General features: G+C 28.9%; 1 protein-coding gene across 2 annotated transcripts in view; it reads right to left on the reverse strand.

Moving 5' to 3' along the window:
• LOC107442020 (probable ribonuclease ZC3H12B) overlaps positions 1-17,330 on the reverse strand; it is a 62,744-nt gene extending 45,414 nt beyond the window's left edge. Inside the window, exon 1 of one of the 2 annotated variants that reach the window (XM_016055459.4) lies at positions 16,936-17,330. In XM_016055459.4, the coding sequence (XP_015910945.2) occupies positions 16,936-17,175 (240 nt within the window). In that variant the 5' untranslated portion in view covers positions 17,176-17,330. Of the gene's footprint in view, positions 1-1,682; positions 1,859-16,935 lie in introns of those variants that run through there. The other variant, XM_016055461.3, reaches the window with a different exon arrangement.
• Positions 17,331-18,191: the final 861 nt, after the last annotated feature.

Raw genomic sequence — 18,191 nt, forward strand, 5'->3', positions numbered from 1 at the left:
ACACCATTTTCAAAGTATGTTAAAAATTTTGCAACCACTTAAAAACAATTTCCAGGCCATGCTGATTAAAAATAAATCAGATTTAAAGCGGTTAAAGGCAGCAACCAATTTTGGAATCACGAGAATTGGAACCACAGCATGGGCAACACTAGCGGGGAGGGAGCGTTGGGTATATGCCCCTCTCAATAATTAAAAATTTTTAAGTCCCCCTCAGTGTTTCAGACTAATAAAGAGTCAATAAAAAAAAGAGAAAAAGTTGAAAACAAAACTTTTAAGGTAAAAAAAAAATACATTTTTTTAAGGTACATTAACTTTTTTTTTTTAATTAGTGTGAAATTTAGAAAAGTAATGAGACTGTGTAATTTAATTTAACCCCCCTTAAAAAATAGGGTCCCAGAAACCCTCATGAAGCACATTTTAAAAAATAAAACTGAAAAAAGAAAAGGGTTAATTCCGAAATCACAAATGAGAAAAAGTAAAGAACATAACTATGTAAGTTATTTGAGAAAATCCAGAAACCCATTTTCGAGAGGGTATTCAGGTCAAATGCTTACAGCTCCAACTTCTAAAAACACCTCCAAGTTGCAGTTAACGCTTTTTGAAAAAACATTAAAATTTTTAATAATTTTATAAAAATTAAAACTTATTTGGAAATAAAAATTCCACATTCATAAAGGAATTCGCAATTCACGTAAAATTCTGAATAAATTTTTTTTTAAAAAATTGTGATACAGAAACATGTGCAAGCAGCAGAAGTTAGACATTTTATTATTTGATCTGTCACTAAATGTGAAAATTTTAACTGGTAATTCATTACCCACAGAGGATGAATAATAGAAAAATACATAATGAGGAAAATACTCTGAAGTTGTAACATGAGTTTGTTGCATAAAGGGGGGGGGGTAATATACATGAATTTTAATTGATACAGTGCTAATTCTATTTACGATTCTTGCATTTCTAAATACTAATATTTTATTTTGATATAGATCATAATTTTTATTTAAGAATACAAAAGTCATAATATCAATAACTTGATATACTTTAAATGTGAATTAAGTCATTGTATATAGTATTTTATGCATCCCAATCATAAATAGCAATTTTAATAAAGGCAATTTTATTTTGTAAAATTAAAACATCTAATATCGGAAACAATATTAAGTTTAAAGTTGTAGGAAATTATATTACACTAACAAATCAAAAACTATTTATTTCTTTGTTAATAAATTTACTTGTAATATAATCAATAGATAATCAATGTTAAACAATTTACTTGTAGTATATGTCAAAAAACTAAAATTAAAAACTAATATCAAAAGAGTAATTAATTACCCATCGATTTTTAATTAACAAAATAACAAAATTGTTTGTCATATCCTTAAAGACAAATTCATAATTAAAATGTTTAATTCATAATAACAGGCAACCAAGAATAACATAATAATAAAAATTTAAAACAAATACAAACAATAACAAAAACTTTAAAATAATTATCTGGAAACCATTTTTCATTAAATTTTTCAAGGCAATTGTTTTTTATGCAATTATTCAATTTTTAAATTAATTTCACATTACATAATTGAATGTAAAAACAAATATATTGTTGGTATATATGTAATGAACAGATTAAAAAGTATGAAGAAAAAAAAAGAAAAAAGAGAAATAACGGTAAAACATACCTCGTTGAAAGAATGCCAATTAAAGCAGAACCCAACCATGGAACAAATTAATATGTTGCCACGCAAAACGAAAGAAAATTAGTTTTTCCCCCTTCTCAAAGCAGACGACAATCAAAAGATATACCCTGGCAGATGGAGCGTTAAAATCAAGATGAGTGAAAAAGGGATTGACCAGCTAACACACGTGACCTAGAGAAAAAGATCCGGTACCTGAAATACATCCTGGTCCAACGTCCACTTGCCTAGACGCACACACAAAAACGAATACGAAGAAAGTAGAATGAGCAAGCTTTCTTTAACTCAAAGCTGATTTTTCTTACATAGAATTTATTTTAAGAATCGTTTCCGTGGAAGTCCGAGGAAGCACAATATAACTTGCTATTTTTAAAATCGTCATGATGTGACAGTAGTATTTAAGCATATTAGAACGTATTCATTACTAAAACATAAGGATTTATTTATTTAGGTACAGAATACATAATGTGTATTTTATGTCATGTTATTAAAATTTAAAATATGAATTCACTGTCGTGTATTTTAATCATTAATGTTAAAATTTAATTCTTGATATTATGATCATTGAATTAAATTGGAATAATTTGGGGGAAAAAAGTCTTTGAATAGCATTGAAGATAGAAATTAAAAAGACGACAAAAAGTAATATTAAAAGTCACATTTTTCTATTGGAAGGAATACACAGAATTAGCTCGATAGTAAAGGAAAAAAATTATTCAAAAAGAGTTATTTTGGGTTCGCATGTTTTCAAGTTGGCGGTATCTATAAATCCCTAACAATCATTTAAAGTACCCGAATAACTTTTTAAGCCAATTTTAACCAAAATGTCATTTTTTCTATTTTTTTTTATATATATAAAATACAAAACAATGGATCGTTCTCCTTCTCATACCTTTTGAGTTTTGTTTCTACGTCAAATAGAACAGAAGTTATGATAATTTGAAAAAAAAAAAAAATTAAAGAAAAAAACCCATCTATATTGTTATTGAATTGTTATTGTCTTTTTTTACTTTTTTCTCATAACTAATTTTTCGGTTATTCCCCTTCATTCTAAATACAATAAATACCTCAAAATATTTAAATTTTAATTGCTTGAATGTCTTCTGTATATATCTAGGAAATAGACTGCGGACAGGTGGATTGAACTATTATTTAATATTTTATGGATAAAATAATTAAACGCAATTAGTTTATTTATTATTTTTTTGCTAAATAAGTTTCTATATTTGTTGTAATATATCTAAATATTTATATGAAGTCTAGTGCCTACAATATTCTCTAAGTCAAAATTTTACAAGTATTATAAAGCATGAATATTGAAAAACAATAAATTATCATGAAGTTATGCGATTTTGAAAAAATATCAATTTTAGGCCTTTTTACCAGTCTCACCCCCCCCCTCGTACTTTTTTTTAAATTATTTTCTTTATTTTTTTGTATTTATAACATGTTTTACTGTAAAATTTACACATTAATCACATTAAAAATTTCTAAATGTAACATTTTAAAATCTTGTCTCCGAAGTTATTTGGGTACCTTAACTCTATGACTTCGGGATCGCATCATAAAGTTCGTATTCTAGGCTTTCTATTTGATCTAAAAGAGATACTTTTAGAGTTTGATCCTCTCATGAGCCAAATGAGTTTGATCCTCTCTTAAGTGACACCACTCTAAGATTGTCACTTAGCACCATCAGTGCCATTTTTACAAANGTACTTTTTTTAAAATTATTTTCTTTATTTTTTTGTATTTATAACATGTTTTACTGTAAAATTCACACATTAATCACATTAAAAATTTCTAAATGTAACATTTTAAAATCTTGTCTCCGAAGTTATTTGGGTACCTTAACTCTATGACTTCGGGATCGCATCATAAAGTTCGTATTCTAGGCTTTCTATTTGATCTAAAAGAGATACTTTTAGAGTTTGATCCTCTCATGAGCCAAATGAGTTTCATCCTCTCTTAAGTGACACCACTCTAAGATTGTCACTTAGCACCATCAGTGCCATTTTTACAAAGAATAAACACACCCGACTGAAGTCCAGGGCCCCCAGACAAACCTGGGCACCTCATTGGGAGGCGAACGCTCTGTCCCCTGAGCCACCGCGGCTCTAACGTTAAATTTTGCATTTTTCTAGATAGATGTTAAACATTTTTATAGAAACTACAAAAATAATAAAACTTGCAAGACGGTCACGTAGCATCTTCTTCCATGGATCAACGAATTCAGATGGATTCAGAATACCGAAATTTATTGAACTTGAATTTCAATTTTTCAGGAGAAGAGTCAAAATTCGGATTTGTAAAAGTAACAATATTGATGCTATTTGTGACATTGATGAAAGTGATAATGGCAAAGTTATTGATGCTGTTTGTGACATTGATGAAAGTAATAGTGGCAAAGTTATTGATGCTATTTGTGACATTGATGAAAGTGACAATGGCAAAGTTATTGATGCTGTTTGTGACATTGATGAAAGTAATAGTGGCAAAGTTATTGATGCTATTTGTGACATTGATGAAAGTGATAATGGCAAAGTCATTGATGCTATTTGTGACATTGATGAAAGTGATAATGGCAAAGTTATGGCTGCCCGACACAAGCGTCTTAGAAAAATGGCAATTAAAATACAGTTGGATCAAAACTAATATTCATACATTTTATTAGTAATGTATAAAGCTATTAACGAATTTATAACTAAAACCTGTTCCTTTATTTGCACACAAAATTTACAAAATATATAGCTGCTTTGCCAAACGAAAAAAAATATATATAATTGCAGCCACTATTCAAAAACAAGTCAAGAAAAACATAACACAGCAAACATATTTTGTAATAATTCATAAATAATCAAGATGTATTACTGCAGAGAAAAGACATTTCATTCTATATGCATAACAAAAATAGAATTTGACTCAAGGACTTGACAACATCCTTGTCAATGTCAAGCTGATAAGGTCTCTTTTTTTTCTTCTTCTAAACCTAGCGTTTTTAGCTACGAATTTGATTACAAACTACCATATACAAAGTTTTAAAAAGAAGCAAAGATTTTTAAACGCTAAAATGTCATTCTTAAGTACAAAACTAACAATCTTACTATATAAGTTTCACATCAATTTTAAAGCATCATTGAAGCCTTTAATAGAAAAGAAATTATATTAAATTATAATATTTATTTAACAGGAGATACGTGGCGGTACGCAATACTCTGATCTAGAGAGTAAATATAGAAAAGTAATTCTTTTATACAGATTATTACATCCAAAAAGTATTTCACTAACTTAACGTTTTTTATTGGCTAAAAAATTAGAATGAATTTTATATACTTTTTTTTTACATAATAGAAGAAGTATTTTATCTAAGCTCTTAAAAAAAACTACATTTATTTACGTAATTCGAGAAAAAGGGGAAACAATGGCACGTAAATACTGTTCCACTTTATCGACTAAATTAAAATCATCAGAAAGCCAGTCAGGATTTAGAAAGACTAATAGATAGTTATAGAAATTAGGTATAAGTGTAAGTATAGTGTATACACAAGTCGATACTTTCATACATTACCTACATTTTCTTACATTACCCAACTTTCCGACATAACTACCGTAAAATACTTAATATTAATTTTATATAGGCAATTATTTCATTAGGAAAAGACTTAATATTTAAAGGGGAAAAAATAATAAGATGATCTTGAACTTATCAAGAGCAGTAGCAAAAAAATATATATATAAATAATTAATTTAAATTAATAAATAATTAAATTAATAACTCAATTTAAGATTCAACACGATTTCAGATTCAACATAATTTCAGATTCAACACTATATTTCAGACTCAATACGATTTTCGATTCAACGCAATTTCAGATTCATAATATTAGAAAGAATATTAACCCCTTTACGATCGGTTAATTTTCAAGAAAACGGTCATAAAAGTGCCTATTTTTTTGGCTTTTGTATTTGTATTACGTACTTGATTAGTGCTGCAACTAGTTTAAAATAAACTATTACCTTAAAAATATCCTGGTACTGCCATCAGGTGTGTAAAATGAGAAATAAAATGTTTTCCGGGCAAAAGAAATGAATTAGTTTTATTCTTATTGGCGCGTTACTACTGAAGACTACAGCCCGTCAATATCACGGGAGCGAGAAATAGCGGGCGAAATCTCACCCCGTCATTTTCACGGAAACGAGAAGGAAGGGGTTAACACATAGCCGCAAATGACGGTTACAGTCGTTCGATTTTTATCGACATATAGGCTATGGTCGCCATGCACATTTTAATTAATAAAAAAACATCATTAGTACGAAATATATTTGTTAATTATTACGTAATACATAGAGAAAAGATATAATATTTCATGTAACCTATCGTTTTTTGTGCAATTTTTCATGTTATAACAATTCGGAGTATTTTCGTCTCTGGGGACAAATGGCGGAGTCAGTCACACACAAAAAAAAAAAAAAACATGACTGATGCTAAATTTTATATAGCGGTCATAAACAATAGAAAAAAATGAGCTTCTGAGCACAATCTTAAAATTCAAAGTGTGTTGCAACTTGCGAAATGATTTAATGATTTAAAACTTAATTAATTGATCAGGACCCTATAAAGAAATGGCGAATTTTCCCTCAAATTAAAGAGGAAAATCAATACATATTTTACTGCAACACATAAATTTCACGTTCATTGAAAACACCACTAGGGTACCCATTCATAAAAGTGAGCAGCGTCCTCAGGCGTAGACGACTGAAACGATTTCAAGGCTATTCATCTTTTATCAGGGAAGGGGGAAGGTAATGAGAAAAATAATTAGCCTCTCGTCTGAGAAACAACACCCAAAAAATTACTCAGAGTACAACACTAAAGACAGTCGCCGAATACCTATACTATTGTTGTTGTTTTTTGTTTTTGTTTTTCATTTTCTTTTTTCTTTAATAAGTTAATAAATGTTTCCGGGTGCTCTGTTTTCATCATGTTCGTAAAAATTTATGGAATTGTGTCACCTGATTCTACTAAATGATTTTTTTTTAATCCAAAAACTTTTCTTTTCACAAATAAAAAAAAAAATGAAAGAGCTTCTTTTTAAAAAATATTGAACGCCTAGTTTTTAAATGTAAGTATTTTTCTAACGTTCTAAAAAATTATAAATTTTGAATGGAAAGTAGTAGTATTTAACTCTCGTTAGGAACTAGGAGAATTATTAACATAATAAAATTTTTGTCATAATATATTTGCGTAGGAATACGAGAACTCTTTATATATAACACATTTGTAATTTTTTTTTATTATTTGTAAAAAAAAATTTATGAGCTATTATATTTATTAAACTGTAAAATCCATCAGACAAAACATTTTATACCTTACAATAAAAAAAAATTCTACAATTATTAAAAAAAAATTAAAAATGATAAGTAAATATTATAAACTATTTTTTGAAAGAAATTATCCTTGGATAAACAAATTTTATAAATGAGTACAAAAATTTTTCAATTCATTCAAAATTTACTCAAGATATGGCGAAATACGCAAAAAGTAAAGTTTGAATTAAGGGGTCTAAACTTTAGACTGCTCTCCTGGCCAAACTATTAAGACCATATTTTCCAGATTGAGGCTGTTTTGGAGGTAAGAAATCAGTATCGGTCAACAACAAAAAAAACAAAAATAGTATGTTTGTTCAGAGAAAGTACGCTTTTGTGTCTAATTTCGTAACTTAACATGTCTTTTGCGCTAACAGGGTTGCCACAGTAAAAAATTAACAAAAATAGTTGCTTTTAGTAGCCTCAAGCATAAAAATAGTTGCCTAAAACTATGAAAATATTTGCCTGAACAGGAACAAAAATTTATCAAAAATAGTAGCCAAATAACTAAAATTATAGCTTAATTGTCAAATACTATTTATGCTCCCAATTAAAAAAAAGTTTTGTACAAATATAAAAGGTATACGTATTAAAAAATAGGTACCTAAATAAAAGTCGAATTACAATAAAATATGAATGTTAATAGAAGGAAAAAACAATTGAAAGTAACAAAACTGCCCCTCAGAGAGAACATATAACAAGTACTTTATTAAATCCAATGGAAATTTAAATTTTTGGCTCTTTGGACATAAATGATTGTATAAAAGTTTGCTTTCTTTTACTAACGTTCTGAACAGTAACGGTCATTTTTGCGAAAAAACTTCGCCAAGGATAATAAAAGTTTCCTAATAGTCGCCTATTCCTGAAAATAGTTGCTTTTTTAGCCTTTTCAGGCAAAAAAAGTCGCCTAAGGCCGAAAATAGTAACAAATAGTTGCATTTTAGTAGCCTGTGGCAACCCTGCGTTAATTAATTAGCATATTTGAGGTCACCTCCTCAGATAAAGTCCTATTACGCGAAAATAGAATCATTAGATCAAAAGCTATGCAGGCTGGTTAAAAAAAAAAATTCTTTTTTTTTTTTGGCGCACTCTACACAGACACTACATTTAAAATATTAAGTGTTATAGCTATTTTGAAAACATGTTGTTTTGTACACTGTTTTGGATATTTTTAGACAGTAAATCATACGAATACTGTCAAAAACTCCAAACCTGAAGTTATGATGTACATTACTTTCAAAATAAGCTGCAACCTAAAAATAATCCTTCTTTGTCCTTTTTTTTTTTTCTTTTTTCGAAATGCAAAAGATTTACTACAAATTTGTAGAAGAAATTACTTGAAACGCAAACGATTTTACGCGTTTTTAATTTTTATCCCTTATTCAAAGAATCAACAGTAGAGTTGTTAGAATTTAATGTCCCTGAAGTGAAATACAGGGATTTAACACTATCAGCTCAAATAAATAAATCAAATTCTCTTATCAATTAAAAAAAAATTTGTTTGCACAACTCGTATCCTCTTAACTTTTTTAAATAATAAAGTACCTACAGTGCGCAGAATAAAACACGGACGACTCTCTTTACTGTTTTGATCTAATGATCAGATCTTCACGTTCTAGGACTCGATCAAAAGGTTCGAGGAGGTGATCCCAAATATACCAATTTATTAGTTCAGACGATATTTTTTAAGTTACGAACGAAGTGACAAAAAAACACTTTCTCTGAATAAACATACCTTTTTTATTCGACAGATTCGGATTTTTGATCCCCAAAATATAGGGGGCAGCCACAATCTGGGAAATATGGTTCCAATAGTTTGGAGAGGGGTCCAAAGTTTGGATCCCATGATGCTAATTTTACTTTATTCGTACTTCGCCATATGTAAAAAAATTTTAAGCGAATTGAAAATTTTTGTACACAATCATAAAATTTGTTTATCCAAAGATAAAAGTATATGCAAAAAAATAACTTTTGGTAAACAGTTATTAATTTTTATTATTTCGTTTAATTATTTTTACTACTTTTAAAGAAGGTAATTTTACATAACAAAATACAAAATTTGAGCGAAATCGGCTAAATAGTTCCTGAGAAATCGTATTTTAAATATACGACTTTTTTAAAATTCGATTTCTCAGGAACTATTCACCGATTTTTTAACAAATGTTTTATTCAATGTATAAAATATGACATTTTTGAAAGTTTTCCCAAATAGGCTGCGAGAATAAAATTAATATACATGAAAGAACAACAAATTAACGACTTAAAATTTTTTTTTCAATCACTTCGTTTCAACGAATTAAAAATAAAGTAAACAAATAAACTTCGATAACTCCCAAAATACAGGAATTTAATAATGACATACCACAAACCGCGATACGCGTGCAGAGAGAAAATTTAATAACGAGCAGAAAGATGATAGGTTCATAAAAATGCCTGCGAAAATGAGTCATTTAAAGCAACGGCTGGGTATATCATCAAACGAATTTCTATGATCAGAAAGTACGACCGCATCGTCTACAAGCTTGACATCTCTTAGTGCAAAGAAAAGATATTTCACGACTTCGTTTTACGACAAAATTATGCAAGAGCTTTCAATATCCGTAATCCACCATCTTTCAACAGACATATTATAAAAGTGACTGGCCTTCATATGGAATATACAAGAAAATGATTAACGCACTAGAATCAGGAACGCCAGGAAGGGAGGAAGTAGCTTGGAGCTCTCAAAGTTTTTTACTATTCGGCAAACTTACAAAATTCCACATTCTCTTTTCTTTCTTTTTTAATATTTTCTCTTTATACTTTTAATTAATTAATTTTTTTAAGAAACACAAAGGAAATTATAACACGTTTATTTGACTTTTACAAATAGTTATGGAAAAAATTAGCATTTAAAGGTAGCCATCTCACAATTTTGTCTTAAAGAAATCTAATCCACTTCCATGCTATTATTAATCATTCATCTCGATGACCTTATTTCCGAATACATGCAAGCCTGTTTCATTCAAAATAGAGAGATACAAATTAGCTTAAATTAATAGCATTTTGTATCATCCATAAGGGAAATTGCTTATGTACATTTTAAGGTAGCCATCTCACAATTTTGTCTTAAAGAAATCTATTCCCCTTCCATGCCATTATTAATCACTCATCTTGGTGATCTTATTTCCGAATACATGCAAGCCGGTTTCATCCAAAATAGAGAGATACAAATTAGCTTAAATTAATAGCTTTTTGTATCATCCATAAAGGAAATTGCTTAGGTACATTTTAAGGTAGCCATCTCACAATTTTGTCTTTAAAAAATCTAATCCCCTTCCATGCCATTATTAATCACAATTTTGTCTTTAAGAAATCTAACAGAGAATCCCAATTCATTTGTATTGAGTTGTTAATTTTTAGTGATTTATTCAGCACACAGTTATATAAAATAGCACTTCGGGTAAATGGCCTCTGCGGATTTGTTGGGCCTTATGAAATTTCCAATAATCGTCTTGTGTTTGTGTCAATGTATCTATATATCGTTTCTACAGGACTCAATTTTCTTCTTGGCATGAGAGGTTATGAACTTGAAGTCATAGAAGTAATTTACACTGCATCCAATAGACCTAGACCTGCGTGCAAATGTTTAGTATGTCACAAGGTAGTCAAACTGATCGTACATACCTTGGCAAACAATAATATACCTATATTCTGGTGGCCAAGGTACATACATAAGCGAATCGCGTTAAGTAAGAAAGTTCTCATAAACGAGACTTAAAAAATAAAAAGAAAAGTGCTCTACCTCCAAAATCGCATAACTTGGACCGTCAATACTGATCCCCGAAATGGAAATTTACACTGCCGGAAAAAGACTAAATGATGCTTATATAATAATGCTCAACTATAAAAGCACGCTGTCCTCGCGCATAACACTCCATTTATCATAATCCAAAACAGTCGGCTTCCCCGCGTTCTTTGTTTGGCAACATTCTGTTGTAAAAATGCCACAAATTTCCCTTTTATTAACCACTAAAAGATGAACAAAAAATATGAGAAATATATTTAAATGGCAATGAATTTAAAACGCACTTTTTCTATATTTTTTTTTCTTCTAGCTTATCACTACTCACGTTAGAAGTTAATAAAATAAAATTATTAAGACCTGGACATACAGGCCTGAATGACTAGCTAATATGTTATTTACGGTACATATTTTTACCTACTGCATTTCTATCTGTCAAAGGAAGAAAAAAAAAAAGAGGTAAACAACTTTTTTTTCTTGCCTATTTTTTAATAAAGCTGCTCTATTCAGAAAAAGATTAATTACGTAATTTTTTACAGCTCCTGTTCTAACAGATGGTAAACAATAATGCCATGATTTACCTACAATGACGTCATCTGCAGGTATTAAAATTGGGTACTTGCACTTCAAGAAGAAGACCATCCAGACTCACACTTGTGACCTATGACGAAAGCGCCAGCTAATCTTTATCAGCAAAATGAAGTAATAAAGTTGAGCTAAGTTTCTCTGCATAAGTTAGAATATTAATTAACGATTAATTAAATAAAGACACGTATCGCACATCGAATTAGTTGAAATATAATTCTTTCTCGTCTACTCATTTTAATTAACTTAGACTTATTATTTATGCATTTTATTGCAACCATGATATATTTTTGTTTTGTGTACCTGGCAACTTCGATGCATACTTATTCATTTATGTTCCACATAGCTTCGTGCCTGTCTTTGTGTTGAGTCTCTAAGTAAATATATACGAAAAGAATTGAAATCTTTGAAAAAGATTCCTTGTGAAAGAATTTAGAATGTGTCACTTAAGAGAATTGTTACTTGACGGGCTTGGCTTACTCGGAATAGAATGGAAAGAACAGTTGCTAACGTAAACAAATGCTACGTTTCAACAATTAATCAGGATCGAGATACCCACACTACATCACTCGCATGTATCTCATTATAATAATTATTTACATTCTATTAACAAAATTATGTTTAATTTTTTTCCAAAAATATAAAAAGAAATGATAAATGAGAAGCAATCACGGAGATTGATAACCAAAACCTCCTTTCTTAATTTAAAAAAAAAGGGGGGACATTAAAACGCCTTGTGAGGTATACGTAAAAGGAAGCAAGAGATAATGGGTCAGAAGCATCAAGGAATTAAAAGCATAAAAAAACTATTATATTAATCATAAGAAATTTAGAGAATTAGAGGAAAAAAGAAACTAACTTTCGCTAATAAAATAAAAATACTAAAAAAAAAAAAATATATATATATATGGCGTTGNTTTTTTGAAAAAATTCAATATTGTAAAGTTTTATAGTATGTAAAAGTTTTATAGTATTTTCTAATGATCTCTGACTTGTTTGAGCAACCTTTCAGCACCCATAAATAAATGAATATCACTATGTACTGTAATGGGTGAAAAGATAAATATATCAACATCCAATGGGAAAATAAATTTAACTGCCGAATTTACTAAAAGAACTAAGTCATGTTATAATATTGGATATAATACTAATATAACAGACTATAAGAGTAGGCTATAAAGAAGTCACAAAGGATCATAAAACTTTGATTCCACTTATTTACATTACAACTAATTTGAAAAACATGGTTTGTAGACTTATCATTAATTTGAACATACTTTCTAATTCATACTTAATAACAACACTAATTAATATCAATTTTGATAAACTTCATTCAAAAAAACTTTCATAACAAACATTAATATTGCAAGGAAGACAAATTTATTTTACTACCAGGAAAGAAACCAAGAACTGAAATTTCCAAGATTTAAGTTAATAATTAAAGAGGACACATTTTAATATAGCTAATCAAAATTAGGATTTGCAATTTTAATAAGTCTTTATAATTCACCAGATATCAGCTTAAGCAATTAAGTACTTAATCTCACTCTCTTTTTTTCACCAATAATAAATAACTCCAATAAAAATTAAGAAATGAGAAAATAAATTTGAATTAAAAGCTTCTTAAACAATAATTGCAGTTTATATATTACAAATTCACTGTCATTGTCCAAGCATCTATCACTGTATAATTTTAATTTTGAAGCAATAAGGCAATATATATTTTTAAAGTCCATCATATATTTAAAATTAATTTTAGACAATATTACAATAGTAAAAGTATTTTTCAACCAGAATAACTATATTGTAGAAATTTTATTGCAAGTCATTAATAAACTTAAAACTTATTTTAACATCTCCTTATTTAAGCGAGGATAACTAAATTCATTCCTAATGCTGTGTAACATATGATACAATGGAAAAATCAGTTCACATCAACTTGCAGCCTAAATATAGTATAGCAGAGCAAGAATCAAAAAATAAATTAAGTAAATAAATAAAATTAACGATATTTAGCCAACATAAAACACAGTTCGAAAATATCTATTTCTTCCATAATTTTTCTAGGATACAAGAAAACAAACAAATTACCTAATTTTATATATATACGTAACATACATTGAATGCATAAAAAATGCTAGGCCATTATTCTTCATTAAGAGAAATATGGATGCACCCGATAACTGCCAATTCTTTCGCATTTTCCAGAAGATTTCATTTTTATATTTACACTGATAGAAAAATTTACGCTTTTCTATTTTATTCTTAAACTTACAGAATTTAATTTAGAACTATCTTCCCAACCATTAAAATAAAACCAAAAATTAAACATATATAAAAATACATGATAATTGTATGATGGTGTATTTAATCTCCAGCAAAACTTAAAAATTTTTATACCTAAATTGATTTTTCTATTCTCATTTTAATAATACTACAGAAAACCAATATTGGAAAGAACAGAAATTGGTATGTACGCAGTACACAGATAATCACACAAACAGTAAAATAAACCTGACCAAAGTTTAAACAAATCATGGAACAACAGTCCTTATAAGTTGGTATTGCAAGTTATATTTCTTTCCACTGGGGAAGTTTTATTTTACTCCTTGTATAACGATAGCATTTTAAAAAAGTATGGAAAGTAAAAAATTTTGTTCTTCTTCCATCAACACAACAGCCAGTTGCCAGTCTTGAATGTCGTCTCAAGCAGCTTATTTCATAACAATCTACCTAACACTAATAGATTTACTCTTACAGTGATCTGCTATTTCTCCACATTATCTAACCATCTGGTACAAGGTCAACCTCTTCTCCTTTTTCCCTCAGGCTTTTGGAAAGTAATTTTCCTCACTCAGTTATTGTCATCTTACCTATAAATACCAAGCCATATCTTCAGCTGGATTTTAATTACTTTAACTATGCTTTGTTCTCAAAATTTGTTATATAATTCCAAAATGTATCGTAGTCTTCGTATATTTTTTTACTGTTTTAGTTTGTTTTTAAATTTTTTTTTTTGCAGAATGAGATTGCTAGCCTCACACTGAACCCCCAACTTGAAGGATCAGTGTATTCCACTTTGCTTGTTGTCAACTCTGGCTTAGGTAACTCTGCCAGTAGCTAAGCTACTGCAGACTTAGCTCTCAGAATCGTCAATACACACAAACCACAGCACTTCAAAAAATAAAAAAAAATTAGATAAAAAAAAAATTATTTTTAAAATTAGAAGACTATTTCTTGGGCAACCTAAATTCATACATACAGAGGACACTGGACACCTTCGAAAGAAAGATTCTCAGAGCCATCTTTGGCGCAATTCAAGAAAGGGGATGCTGGCGAACCAGATATAATATCGAGCTCTACCGACTCTACGAGCAGCCCCAAATTACACAAATAATTGGCACTAATAGGCTGAGATAGCTGGGCTATCTATGGAGAGGCTCTGAAAATAGCACCATGAGAATAGTCACCTTTAAAAACTCCGAAAAACTCAGAGACAGACCAGATGGCTCAACAACATCGAAAATGACCTGAAAACCCTAAAGATTAGAAATTGGAATGAAGTATCGATGGAGAGAAGGGGCTGGCATTTGTCAGCAGTTGAGGCAGCCAAGGCGTGCAAGGGGCTGTTGTGCTGACAAAGAAGAAGAAGATTTCTTAGGCAATCGAATTGTAACTTGGAAGTCTAAGATACCAAGAGCAAGCACTAATTACAATAGACTTTTTAATAATTGGAACACAAAAGAAAATTTTTGAATTATAATAAGTTTGAATTAACAAATATATTTATCATTAAAAATAATAAAAAATATTCAAACATTGAATTGCATTTAAGTAAGAAGTAATAAATGAGGGTTAGGTGTAATATGATAAACCACAGTTTTGTTGTTCCTGGTAATGCTTTTAAGAGCCTTTTTGGTGTATAACACCATGATTTCTCCCTATTCAATTAGATGTTCCTGTATAATGGATTGTAAATCCTAGAAACTTCTGAAGTACATTTCAAAAAGCAATAATGACTAATTTGAATTAAAAATGTCAAATTTGAAAAAAGTCTATTTGCATCCCAAGTCCTTTATAAGTGTATATATATATATATATATATATCGCNTAAACTAATTAGAACTGCTTGAAAAATTTAATTTAAACCATTTGCTCTCTTTTTAGGGATTTATAATATTATGCTTATAAAGTCTATGATTTTAAAATTAATTAATCAGAAGAAAGTTTCGAAAACAATTAAATGCTTTGATTTCTGCTCTATCAAAATTTGAATTAACCAAAACTGAGGAGAAAATTTCAAATTGAAGATCAAATTTTAACATAGGTACGGAATATGAAATTTTTAAGTAATTAATAATCACTTCGAATCATGCAATATTTTGAATTATCAATAATTAAATTTTTTTTAAAATTAAAAGAAACACAATATAAAGATACTTACTAACATTGATATTCTAAACCAAAATATTGTTTTTGTTAAAGTATATTGTTAAATCTGATTTTCCTGTGTTTCTCAAAACTTACTAAAAATTAGATGAAAAAATTTATAGTCATATATAATGTCCATGAGTTTCTTAATTCCTTGACTATAAACCTTTTAACAAATTAATTTGATCAGATGTTGTCTGATGATAATACGACTATTAATTTCTAAATTCTAGTATTTGCAAAAAGAAACAGATTCTTTTCTATCTTCTATAAAAGAGCTTGGCAATAAAGGGTCAATTATGACTTAAAGATTGTTAGAAAGCTTATATATATTGTAGTGATACTGTTTTCACTTAAAATATTATTTTTCATTAGTTACCAAATAGGTTTAAAATTTATAAAATATAAGCGGTACAAATGATAAATATTGCTTTGAGATGAAGTTGTATTACCTTTCTTAATTTTACATAGTATGAGATTAAAAAGAATGTAAACAAAGTAAAAAAGAATTATAAATCATAATAATTCTAAATACAAAATATTGTCTAATTGTAAAATATTGTAATTGATAAATGTAATTAATGAATTGAATGATTCATTAACACAAGTTAAATGAATAAGTTTACACCAAAGAAATTACTGTATGGGCAGTAATGTCTTAAACAGTACAAATAGTGTAATGTTAAAATTAAAATAATTTCAGCTATCATATAAGATCAAAAAAGATAAAAGACAAATCAGAACATAATAATATAAAATTCAGTCCGAAATTATGAAAGTAGTATTTAATAGTTTGATGTTATAAAATTAGTCAACACAAACTAGAATCAAATTATTTGGGCTCCTTGTTTATCAAAGTGAACGTTATGAAAACACGTTGAAATGTTTTTATTTGATAATTAATTGATCATAATCAGTTACTTTAAATCTGATTCTACGAAATAACACAAAGTCAAAATTTAAAACAGGATAGTATGAGCAATTCAGTTAACTCAGATCAAAACATAAGAAACTATTGAACAATTATCAGGAACATTGAACACAAATACAACCAATGAAATTAAGAGTATTTACCTTTGCTTTATTTAGTTGATCTAAACCCCCTTCAATCACCGAAAGTTTAAATTGTGAAGTCTCTGAACTTAGTTTTCCGGCTGTCATCACGTTTTCTTGACCAGGTGATTCAAGTTCTTGAGGTAGGAGATCCGGAGCCGGATCAACAGAAACCCTGAACAAGAGCCGTATCCTAGAAAAAAGCACTCGCACATTTTCGCATTTAGTTCTCGGCAGATACAGAGTGATACTTTCACACATCCCTGCAAAATGTTAAAAAGGAATTACTTCCTTTTTTTTGGCTTAATTCCAAGTAAGAGACATATTAAAAACTGTGTTTTTATCTTGACCGACTCGCAACGATAGTGGGCCCACCGCCATTACGGTGGTGGTAGCATATGCGCCTGGAATCGAGGTTATTTTGATTGGAAGGGGGCGTGGTGCGTGTGAGTTGGTCATGCACTCAGGGAACAGTAAATAATGCGATGATATAATGCATAATTGTACTTTGAAAAAGCAAATTTTTTAACATTTAAAAAATAGCTCTTATAATATTTATAATTTTAATTCCTTCAATTATAATTTAACTGAAACTGGCGAAACATCAATTATAAAAATTTATCTATTGCGAAATATGTTTGAAATTTGCAGGGCTAGACAGAGACAATCAGAGATTAAATTTTAATTCAAAATAAAGAATGTAGATATTTTGCTGCAGAAACAAGTGTCGTAGTCAGCAGACTCTAAAGTAAAATGCTCAAAGAAAATTTTTTAATTAATCTCTCTGCATCAATTTTCGTAAATTGAGCTCTCTAATAAAAATATTAAAATAACTTGAAAAAAACGAGAGAAAAATTTTTTTGTTTAACCTTTAGGGATTATATAATCGAAAAAAGCCTAAAACTAACTTTTAAATTTATTAACTCAAAATTAATTGAAAATTTTAAAGAAGGGCAATGTCTTTCCTATCTTCTGACATGAGAATATATGCTACTGCAAGAAAAAAAATTATAAATTTAGTGAGACTAGTTTTTTGTTTACCCCGAAAAATCGTCAAAAAACAAAAATAAACAATTTAGTGAATTTAAAACTAATTTGAAATTTCAACAAAGGACAGCGTGTTTATAAACATAAACAACTTCTTCAGACATCAAACAATTAGACAGTAAAAATTATAATTTTATTATGGTTTTCGCTGAACTAAATTATGTGGCTTCTAGACCGTGCCTAAGGATAGACGAACCGTCTAGGGTGCCCAAAAATTCAGAACAGATTAA

Source organism: Parasteatoda tepidariorum, chromosome 7, assembly GCF_043381705.1.
Source record: "Parasteatoda tepidariorum isolate YZ-2023 chromosome 7, CAS_Ptep_4.0, whole genome shotgun sequence".
NCBI lineage: Eukaryota > Metazoa > Arthropoda > Arachnida > Araneae > Theridiidae > Parasteatoda > Parasteatoda tepidariorum.